Source organism: Falco biarmicus, chromosome 1, assembly GCF_023638135.1.
Source record: "Falco biarmicus isolate bFalBia1 chromosome 1, bFalBia1.pri, whole genome shotgun sequence".
Taxonomy (NCBI): Eukaryota; Metazoa; Chordata; class Aves; order Falconiformes; family Falconidae; genus Falco; species Falco biarmicus.
Genome location: NC_079288.1, coordinates 69,579,264 through 69,590,812, shown reverse-complemented (window position 1 = coordinate 69,590,812; position 11,549 = coordinate 69,579,264). Strand labels below are relative to the sequence as shown.

Sequence of the window (11,549 nt, the reverse complement as noted above, 5' to 3'; positions counted from 1 at the left end):
TGCTTTTGATATCCCTGGCAAAGTGGACCCTTCTGTAAAATTGGCCAGTTAAAAGTTGGTTCAGCATAGGAACTGCAGTGTGACAATACCCTAATGAACTTTTAGCTTAGTACTCTTAAAACGCTCCAAGAACAAGGAGCCATCTCCAAGACTGAATAGCTGCTAAACTGTGGAAAATCATTTAAGCATCCTCACACTCTTTCCTTCTGACATAGAAGACAAACATTCTAGCATATGCCATTTTGCTTGCTACACAAACTATTGCTGGCATCCAAGTACAATAGACAAATTTAATTTTTCAGCACTAAGAGAAAAATTGCACTGAAGGGAGGAAAATAAACCAAAACATGCTGAGAAGAGAGAGAAAAGGAAAAATCAAAAAGTGCATAACAAGAAACCGGCATTTATTATGAACAGAACTACATAACATTATGCAACTGCTTCAAATAAGGCAATTTACACCACACCGAAGACATTGATTCTTCTCTACAGAATAAAGTCGTGAAAGAAGATGCTGATCCGTAAGATCTTTATCATCTTCACTACATCTGTAATGGAATGAAACGACCCATTATTTAGCTGAGTGGTACCTTGCTTTTGACATGAAATGCGCAGCTTCTTGGTGATTTCTGTGAGAACTCTGCAAAGTCCCTGAGGATAAAAGACATTACTCTTGGACTCATCAACAGGAGATAATTTTATGTGGGTGGTCTGCCTAGGCAGTGCCAAAGCTCACGCTTTATGCTTAGCATGGATAGTGGTGAGAGGTACTCAGTAGGGTCTCTGTACCTTTGTAGAGCATAGCATGCTAAATTCAGATTTTTTATTGAGACACAGAAGGGGTTATGAGGTTTATTATTTTCACTTTTTAACAATACAGGAAACAACACAACGCTTATGGTAATTTCTTTTCCTAAGTTTCTGAAACCTGTCCATCAAAACTGATTTCTGACAAATTCAAAATGATCACACTGGCCCAAACATGTTGGCTTTTTCCTTCCAGCAATTAAAATTCAAAAGAAATACTTGTCTCACGTTTGTTTTCAGACTAAGTTTCTGACTAAGCTTTCTAGCCCTTTCAAAAAAGGCACAGGAAGACCTAAGTGGCTGGTAAAAAGTGCAGCAATCAAGTTCTTTGATGAACACGTGAGCTGAACAGGGAACAGGTTCCACAGCAGAAATTCCAGGACCCACCGCAGGAGGAAAACAGAAGGGCCTCTGGCATCCTGCATTTTTCCCTTCATACAGCTGCAAGACTCCTTTGTATTTGGGACAATTTGGAATATATTTAAAAGCTAATTGGTACTTATACACCAGAAAAAATACTGTCAGCTCACAGAAGAAGGCTGAAAAAGGGAAAAAGTTGAAAAAGAACATGTGTTTGGATTTCAGGTTCAGCAGGCTCCAGCTCTGATAGACAGTGGTGGTAAATCCCACCATCAACATTTTATTCCACTACACAGGTAATTGCTACTAAGCGTTGGTCCTCAATTAAATATGCTTTGGGGTTCTTATTTGAAATAGGTGAGGACACTAGCCTACATAGGCAAACATTTATTTAAAAGAAAATCTTCAAAAGCACTTAATCAACACAGTCATGCAAGGGCTTAATTAAGCTTACAGCTGCTAAAGGATTTAGGATGTCATTCATTCACAGCTACCTAAGCCTGGCTCTCTCCTTCATGCTGGCACTAGCAAGTTACCCCTCAGAAAGGTTTCCTGTCCCCCCTCCCACCTCCTTACCGGTCTGATACCCATCTAAAGCAGGGGGATCTGGAGGGCCACGTTGCTTCATGGTCTCTGCAGCTGGTACAGAGAAGCACTGCCCCTTTTGGCAGCAACTTTATTAGGTGAGCCTAAGCCAAACTGCATTTTCTGCTAGTGGCTGAGCACTTGCAGCTCAATATAAAATGCTCAAGCAGTGGCAAAGTTGATTAAAACCAGGAATTTATTCTAATGGCTTCTTTCAGGATAATCCTTACTGCCATAACATATTGTTGCATAGTAAAAATTGATCAAAATCTCTCCTAAGTAAAGAGGTTCTGCTAGGCTACTCCTCCTTCTAGATTGTCTGCAGTCATGCACTTTAGAGCAAGAAAAGGACCATCATCAATATCCTTGTCTAAACTCCTGCATAATATATGCCAGAGAGACTCAATCCAACAATTTCTGCATCACACTTCTGTTCAGAGCTACAGTTAGAGCCATAACAAACTCGCATGGCAGGATTTCAAACAGGCCTTCTGCTCTCCTCTCTTGCAGAAAGCCAAGCTACTTGCAAACACTTTCACACATTCTCCTGCCTGTGAGAAATGTAGGCCAGCTTACCACAAGCAGAAAGTGTGAAAATGCTTTTAAAAAGCCCAGCTGCTGGCCTGTTTTCCACAGACAAAGAGTGCAAGTGCTTTTAAACACTCCCCTGCCTTCCACACTGTAAACCCTCCATTTTCACAAAGGGAATTTTTCCCTTTCTGGGGTGAAACCATCACATCAGCCATCTCCCCTGCCCCACCATGTAGTTGCTCTAGCACCACTATTATATTACCCTCAGGAAGGCTCTAGCTAAACCATAGTACTGGATGCAAAAAATAACCCCACCAGATAAAAAAACCCACCCCCCAACTGTGTCTGCTTTTAGATTCTCAATATTTCTATGACTTATCCATAATCATTTGATTCTTTAGTAAAAAAGTTGGAAATTGAAAGGAGCTATATTTGTTTTTGTACAAGTAGTCAATCCAAATTAATTCCGATTAGGTGAATAACCAATACTTTGCTACAGCTAAAGCAGAAATTCCTCCAAAATTGGGGGTTTAAAATTAGCATAAAATTATGTAAAGTAAAAATGAAGAAACAAATTTAATTAGAAATCACAGATAGAGAATATTTCCTTGAATAATGCTCAGGTTTTAATCCATGATTAAAATCCATGGTTTTCACTACATTGTTCAAAGGTTTCAGGTAAGAATACCACCCAACAAGGAAAATAAAATAAGAATTTACTTTAAATTTCAAGGTTGCCTACCTGGGTCTAAGATGCTGAAGGAATTGAACCTTCTTTCTCATTCGATTGCAGTTTTGCCTCATATTCTTTGCTAGTATGCTGACAATGCCTACAATATTGAAAACAGATAAAATTTTCAAGAATTTTACAGGATTTCTTCTAATACAACCATATGGCATTCTTGCAAATGTTCTTGAACAAGTAATCTCTTGCCTGTATTCTCCAATTCTTATACCTGCTTTACAGGACAAACTGTAAAAAAATGGCATCTAAAAGTCTCAGCCAATAAAACCTCATTAATATTATTAACTACCATCTCTAGCAATCGCCATTTTCTGAGCGGGAAGAGAGTTCTTGCCACTGCGCCTATCAATAACGAGCAAACAGAGTTACGAGCAAGGTATGAAATACAAGAGAGTGACAAACGGCCATTTTGTGTAACGTCAAGTGAGGAAAGTAATAGCTTTGTTATGTGGGGGAAGAATGGAAGAGAGATGTGAACAATGAAGAAGCTTCCCATTGTCAGTCCAGCATTTCTGTAGGCACAGAAGCTCAGGTTGGTCTGGAGGAAAGATGTGGAAAGAGAGGAGAATGATTTTGTGGGTAGGATTTTTGGAAATGTATTTTGCGTGTGAAAGGTGCAGATGAGAAGCCATATTGAGAATGAAAAGCGGTACTGGCAGTTGAAGGAGGAGCTTGGAAGGAAGTCGAGAGACTGATTTGACAGGGGGGAGTGCTTTATGTGAAGTTCATAAAACAATGACTGAAACATGGCTGTGCCAGGTGACAGGACGTAACCACTGAGATCTATCATATGGTTAGACTTGCCAGGTGGAAAAAATGCCCTCAGTTTGTGCTCTTCATGGTTTGGCATGAGAGCATGAGGTTGGGCAAAGCCACAGCAGAGGAGGCTGGGATGTGGGTTGAGATTGAAACTGTTGTTAAAATATGAGGATAGTGTAAAAAAAATCTGCAGCATATTTGGCCTGATATATGGTACAAAGAAAGACACAAAGGGCCAAAGTGATGTCATGGATGATGGTTAAACACTCTAGAGGCACAATACTAGATGAAAAGAGAGCTAATAACTGCTGTCCCATTACACTTAGAAGTACAATAATTTAATTTAACTAATGGATTTCCTAACAACAGGTATTACACCAAGTTTAATTTGCATTTTCTGAAGAATATTTAGTAGTTGCTAATACTGTCATATACAGCCTAAGAATATGAGTAATACTTCATGACCTGGTCACTGAATTTAAATTTGTAGTTTTGCTGCATATAATTTTTACTATGTTTTAGACTCTTTCATTCTAGGATTAATAATTTAAATAACCACAAACCTTTTTTGTTGTGGACCAAATGGTACAATACCAATTTTCTGGAACTTTTTTTGGCATTCTCCTATGTATGACATCTTTCCAATGGCAAAACCTAAGACACCAGCAACTATAAAGACAGATAAAAAACCACTGTTAGTACAAGGGCTTAAATTAGGAGTCTGCAATTGGCTCCATTTTAATCATATGACAAATTGTATGTAGCATGTCTTCTCAAAACATGTCACAAACACATAGAAGTTATACAGGGATTACACAGATGATTTCAGTAACTACTGAAAACTGGCTACTATCATAAGATATAGCAACTGGTCCAAGACAATGTATACTGGAAAAGGATACCATATTCAGCTGGAATGGTAAGATTTCAGATTCAGACAAACAGATTATAGAGATAGCTCACAGTGGAATTAATTCACAACATCAGCACTGATTTCTCTTGCCCTTGTGTACACACCATGGTATATTTCTAATGATCGCAGTTTTAACACTATCTTCTCTGGGCTTCTAAGGAGCTAGAACATCGGCCTCCCATACTATCGCGTTGGGACTTTCACTCATTACAGAGTCAGAATAAAAACAGTGCTTCAATATCCCCATTTTTCTGTTGAACTCTGCTGAAGAGAGAATCAACTTCATTTCTTGCCATTTAAGAGACACCTTACTGTACTGTACAGTTTCTGTGCTTTGTTTTCTTTATCAATTCATCATCATGAATTAGACAGTTACAATCAATCAAATGAACATATAAAAAGGAACATAGTATTTTATATATTATACTACGATGACTCCTTGATACCATAAATTGTGTGATCTGCTAAGCATGGCTGATCAATGAGGCTGACATTATTTATAAAACAAAGATGAGATTTGAGTTTTTACTAATTTGAGAGGCTATATTAAGTAAACATAAGCTGCTACTGAAAATGTTTACATTAAAAGAACCTTGTTTCATAGATTTATTTTTAAACATAGCAGAATTCTGATTTCCTAAAGCACTGTGGTAATATCTCATAAATTTAAAAAAAAGAAGAGTTTGAAAAGAAATTCAGAGAGATGCATCTGAGGTCTGCATACTGCCTGTAAATAACCTTTCCATTCATTTTAGAATTGAGTACAACTTACTTGCCATCTTAGGTAATGCACCAAATCTTGGGGTTGCTGGCAAAATACCTATGATTAAAGGAAATAGTCAGAAAGCTTATTCACTTGAGGAACTCACCAGTACTCAAAACCAAGACAGTATTTTTTCTACAAGTTTTTGCATTTCTGAAGGTGAAGACTGTATGAAAAGTCCACTAACTCAGATTTAGGAACATCAGGGCACTTCCCATTCTGCTAGTTCTTAGTGCATCTGTTTTAGGGCAGTTCTAGAGTAATGGAAAAAAATCTGGACTTTGCTGGATTCAGTTCAGGCAGGGGTTCAGAGTGTAAATCAACATGAAAGCAGCATGGCTGCGAGGGATGACACCTGCAGCACTGCAGAAGGAGGAGATGGTGCTTATGTTTCAGCACAAACCAACCCTGCAAATATAACAGCAAACTGAAATCTCTTACTCAGGGTCCAGCTCCTTGTGCTGTGAGAAGCAGGCCCAGACTATTCTTCAGTAGTTTTCTGTGGCTATGGATTAAACTAGTATTAAACTGTACCGCTGGTATCCAGCCTCCTCCTCTGGAGAGATTATACATTTTGCCTTTAAGAGGAGAATACAGTGTGCTGAACAAGAAAACCAAAAGATTACCTTTAGCTTTTCCCATCAAAATCCACCTTCCCCCAGTTAAGACCAGGAGGTGAAACCAGTATGCCTCTGAGAGCCTGCGTGCCTGGCAGAGGAGTGCCATGCTCTGGAGGAGGGCTCCACACAGCAAGATTACCACAGCAAAGGGATGGGAACACTGGCTGCACTGTTACATGCATTCAGACAGTATTAATGAGGCTCAGAAGCTCCAGCTTCTTCTAGAGGCAGCGTACTGCATGCAATCATCAGAAAGGAGTGTTTAGACAGAGGAGCATTCAGTCTACACTAAGTGCAAGGGCCTTCACCCACTGGCATCTATGCAATTTTAAATTGTGTCTCTCCGAGAAGGGAGGAGCAAAATTGTTGTTTGTTTCTAAACAGCTCCACCTTCCCGCCCAGTTGTTGACACCAGTCATGATTATTTAATATAGGCATTTGTTATTTCACGGCTGATCAGAAACATCCAAGTACAATGGAAAGAAACTGAGAAGAGTACTCGGTGCCAGAGGCTGCAATGTTAGCAACTGAAACAACCCCAGTGCCCTTCCTGTCACTGCTCACCCTTTTTCAAATGGGTAATCCTTTGTCTTCCTTCACACACTCTCCCTTGCTCCTTCCCTCCCTGTCCTCCTACAAGCTCATAGGTCAAGAATGCAACAGGGAACCCACATCAGCCTCTTGTGGTATAGCACAGCTTTTAGGTTTTCTACTCTAGTCCTCCCTATCATCTTAGAAAAACAAAAAAGAATGCGATGAGGAGGAAACATGGCAACGGTGCCTGAAACAAAACAAGGGGCTTGCAACCACACACAGTGAGAAAAGGCTGAGCCATTTCCACTTTCTCCATTTGCTGTCTCCCACCACCCATCTCTTATAGCCCCTGGATTCTTTTCTGCTTCTTGCTTCAGGCCCTGTGATTTTGCTCCTACCTACCCCTGCTGTAACTCACTGCTGATGCAGGGTGAAGGACTGTCTTATTTGCTCCTGTGGGATACACCATCTTAGTGGTCTTCAGGGTGGATGCCCTTCACCCTTTACCCAAAACACTAACCTCAACTTTATTATTAGTCAAGCCCCCCCAAAGGGCAACACAAGGCACAATGTGTAGAACCAGGCTCATCCATCACATAAACAGAATACAATTCTCTTTTGTGTTAGCCTGAGATCACAAGCCATCTCTATAAAAAGCCCTCTGTCTCCTCATTTTGGCAGTATTCCTTGTCCCTTTGCACCAAAGCTGTATTCATACTGATATATGGTCACTGTAAAAACATTGCCAGCATTTTCCAAATAAAACAACAGTTCGAACTAGAGTACCTGATTTTGATGCCCTTGCTCAAGTTGTACAATGCTCTGCCCTACAAGCAGACCCAGTGAAGACTCTACACAAATACATGTGATCGTGGTGACAGACTCTAGCCACCAGTCTTTGAATTTGTGAATTTTCTTTTCAGTTAATGTCCTTTCAAATGAATGACTGTGGCAATGCACACATAATGATCAGATCACTATAACAATGATGGCAATGAGTGAAAGGAATATTGATCTTGAAAAACAGCAGGCTTTAGGAAAACTTGCATTTCAGTAGTAATTGCAGAGTCTCAACTTCGTAACTGTCTCAAGCCACAACAATAACTTAGGACCATCATGTGTGTTTATATTTACCTTTTGAGACTAGTCCCTGGGCGACAAGCATGCTCCCAAGAGACAAAGGAAGAGCTGTAAAAATAAAAAGGAGGAGAATATACAGTATCAGCCAAAATTTGTTATCCATTTGTTAAATACGTTACTCTTTTATATGTCAAATGGTTTATATGTTTATAATAAATATATTACTCATCTTCTAAACATTAACTTTACATACTGTCTTAATCACCTATTCTATCTGCTCATTCAGATTATTGTATTTTCAAAGGCAAGGACGGCTTCACACAGTGCCAGACATCAGGCATGCTGCAGCATCTGGAGCTAATGCATTACATATATTTATAAAATAATAGCTTCCATAATCTGAATATCTCTTCTCAGTACTGCAACACTAGTAATGACAGCAGCTCCAATTAAATGCTGAAACCCTTTTTAATCTTCTCATTTCAGAAAACATGTAATTTAGATACAGACTGACATGGTGGACTTAAAAGGCACCAAAACACTGAGTAACTAATTTTTCAGATGTTCTAACACCTGAAGGATTTTACAAATCCAAGACACATAGCCATGACTGCCTTTCATTCAAAGGCAAGAATAAGTATGTAATAAAATTATTTGACTACAAGAATAGAACCAACTCCATGACTGTAAAAGTAAATTCATACTAAACAAAAGCTTAATTCAACCACCTTTACCTACAATGATTACGCAAATAATACAGTTAACCCTGTAATAACATATTGCTCAACTTAAAATCAAGTGACAGAGTTAACTCACAATAATATTCCAACAAACCCCAATGTATTACAATAAATGGCACGGCATTTTCCAGCCAGTTTTACATAAATATATAAAGAAGTCATTCTCAGTGTGATAAGAACACATTTGGATCACTCACCTCTGTACCAGAAACTTTCCTTTTTGCATTCTTCACGGATCCTTACAATTTCTTCAGAGTTGTGAATTTTTGAGATGGGACAATAGAACATTGGCTGAAAGGATAAACCTGGGTTAGCTTATTGAATTTCATCTCACAGGAAGAAAAAAAAAAAATCCATTAAAGACAACAAATTATTTAAGAAACAAATAAAATACAATGCAAAAGCCAACAACCAAGCAGAACTCCTTGTTCTGTTGTTAGCAGTGTGATGAAATAACACCCCAACACAGAAACAGAAAGAACTACATAGGCTTTAAGTTAAAACCACTCATCCTGTTGGTTTGTACTTTCCTAAAATAGCTCAGCTGCTGCTTACACCAGAAGTATATTGCTTTATTTCTGTTAGCCATTTCATTCTCATAAGCTACATCATCTTCTGGTAAAGAAATTACAGGAAATAAAGGCAGAGTGGTAGTTTCTAAAAACAAAGTTCTGCCCCATACAGAAGTCAATTTAAGTTCAGTCAGAGCAGATTTTGCAAGTATTCAGAAAAAGGGTCAACACAAATTGTCAGATTCCCCTAACTAGCCTAACTTTCTCTCTGAGCAGTTTAAATACATTCATGGCTTTAACTGAACTCAACCATACTGGCTTCACCTTCATAATAATTAGTTTGCCAACAGGCGTCTTTTAAGCTAATGGTAACTCTTTATTTTCCCATTTTGATTGTGAAAAAAAAGACAGTATTCTCTCTTGCATTCTACTGTCCAGGGCATCGCCATGAGGATGTAAGTAGATTATTTTTCTTTATGAGATGACTTGGTTATCAGTGTTAGCACTTGTAGTACCATTATTGGACGTCTGAAATATACGGGTGTACTGATTTTGGCTGGGAAAGAGTTACTCTCCATAGTAGCTGGTATGGTGCCGCATTTCAGGTTTGTGACCAAACCAGTGTTGACTGGAATGTTTCAGTTATTGCTGAGCCGTGCTTACACAGCGTCAGCCTTTTCTGTTTCTGGAGCAGCTGACCCCAACTGACCCAAGGGATACCCCATACCGTATGACATTGCGTTCAGCAATAAAAGCTGGGGGAAAGAAGGAGTCATCATTAAGTTAAAATTAATGGAAATTTTAACGTTTTTCTGCAAAAACATCACATCCACAAACATACTTATTCTTGAAAGCAAAACCAGACTTCATAGAACAAGCAGTGCCTTGTGAAAAAGAGCACACTAGTCTATTACAGGATTCTACCTCATTTTATGGCTGACTGATCCATGATTTTGTAACCATAATAATAAAATGCATTTACTGGCTGCAGCCACACATTTCACATTTTAGCTAATTAATATCTCAGTCCTTCTTCAAGCACTGCTCCCACTAAAGTTAATGGTGGTGCTGCTTGGGTAAACAGTACAGAACTGACTCCACTCCAGACCGTAGAGAACCACTCCAAACTGGTTTCACAGCAAGGTCACAGCAAATACAATAAAATCCAAACAAGCTGAGTGAAAGATAAGGAAATTAGTGTCAGAGCCCTAAGTGGACCAGCAGGCTTTGCAGCCTTTCTGCCCCCATACACGCCCTGCCAGGGGTTTAGTTGCTTGGGCTCAAAGTCAGCTCTAATATGGCACAGTTGTGTAACACTAAATGAGATTGCTGCAAAAACAGCAAAGCTGGGGGAAAGATCTGCAAGAAGCTTTTGCCCAGGGCCTCTGCCCCTTGGCTCAGGACCTGCATTTAAGCTCAGGCCCTCACCCTAACTGTGTTGTAGGTATGCCTGCACCCGGCTTTTTGCCACGATGATCCCTACCTTGCTTTGCTAACTTGACCTCCTGCCTTGGTATCAGATGTGCCTTATTCCCACGGCCTTGCAGGGCAGTCACTGGACTGACTGATGGTTGGCTGACTCCGTTGGTTAACATCACCGGATCTGCTCTGCTCCTCTTTTTGGGGTACTGTGGAACTATGTTCTTTGTCCTGGAGTGAAGTTACAACCCCTGCCCACTTTGCTGTCACTGGTGGCTCCCAGGTCACCTTTCCTTGCGGATCAGTCCACTTTTGCAGCTCTCTGGCAGTGCCTGGTTAGCACCAAGGTCATACCACATTTAAATTCCTTAATTTCTCCACCAGAGGGGAATGCCTTTCTCCTGCACAGCTGGAGGGCAGGTTCTTGTGCAATACTCTTCCCTTCTCCCATTCTGAATACATATCCATGTGCATGCACAGCTCAATGGGGACATTTATTATCCAGTTACACTGGACTAGTACTCAGACACTAGGGCTCTGCCAGCTCATAACTAGTTTAACTAGCATAGCGTAAATCAGGGCCCACTATCTTAAGACTCAAAAGCTCCTAGCCGCCTGAGTGTAGTGAACCAGGAAGAATAACACATAGCCTTTTCTTCTCTCCATTTATATGCTTATTAAGCTAACAGACATCTGTTTCTCTCTTCAGTAAGAGCCACCAATGCAAAACCTCAGTTATTCACTAGCAATAGCATCAAAATAAAAGGGAGGAAACCCAACTTACCCATCCAGTTTGCTCCAGTGGAGATGTCTGACTTTCCTGTTGGGTTGTTTCGGAAGACATTGCCTCTTTCCTTGTATCCTGCTGCCGATCTCGGTCAGCAGAAATGATGTGTTTTATGCTTGGCTACCTCTTTCTGCTAGGTACAAAGGTAAAAAGCCAAAGTACCATACTGATACTGTAAGTTCAGTGTTCACCTAGAAATAATAATGACCAAGTTGAGATGAGTATTTTTTTCAGACGAGAGCATTCAGTCACTTGATTATATACAGTTTAAAGCACAGTGTTACCACTTAGTAGCAATACAGAGTTGTGTGTAGCCTAATTCAAACAGGGAAGTTGGTAAATACAATTAGATGCTGGATCATAATATAGCACAGAGCTCTCAATCATAAAAAAA

At 39.7% G+C, this 11,549-nt stretch overlaps 1 protein-coding gene across 2 annotated transcripts; it reads right to left on the bottom strand.

Moving 5' to 3' along the window:
• Nucleotides 1-383: 383 nt before the first annotated feature.
• On the bottom strand, nucleotides 384-11,323 carry LOC130146935 (OCIA domain-containing protein 2-like). Of its 2 annotated transcripts, none has more exons than XM_056333581.1 (7): nucleotides 11,153-11,323; nucleotides 8,635-8,728; nucleotides 7,752-7,805; nucleotides 5,473-5,520; nucleotides 4,351-4,456; nucleotides 3,026-3,113; nucleotides 384-548 (listed from the first exon to the last, which is right to left on the bottom strand). In XM_056333581.1, exons 1-6 carry the CDS (start codon nucleotides 11,210-11,212, stop codon nucleotides 3,032-3,034), a joined length of 444 nt encoding a protein of 147 aa, XP_056189556.1. In that variant the 5' UTR covers nucleotides 11,213-11,323; the 3' UTR covers nucleotides 384-548; nucleotides 3,026-3,031. The 2 variants fall into 2 exon arrangements, with proteins under 2 accessions (XP_056189556.1, XP_056189565.1); XM_056333590.1 differs by lacking the exon at nucleotides 11,153-11,323 and adding an exon at nucleotides 8,850-8,949.
• Nucleotides 11,324-11,549: the final 226 nt, after the last annotated feature.

Coding starts and splice junctions, on each gene's coding strand:
- LOC130146935 (XM_056333581.1), bottom strand. CDS start 11,212: ATGTCTTCCGAAACAACCCAACAGGAAAGTCAGACATCTCCACTGGAG. Junction 8,729..11,152: donor CACTGGAGCAAACTGGATGG/GTAAGTTGGGTT, acceptor TTATCCTTTCAG/CCAATGTTCTATTGTCCCAT. Junction 4,457..5,472: donor TGCATTACCTAAGATGGCAA/GTAAGTTGTACT, acceptor CTGTCTTTATAG/TTGCTGGTGTCTTAGGTTTT.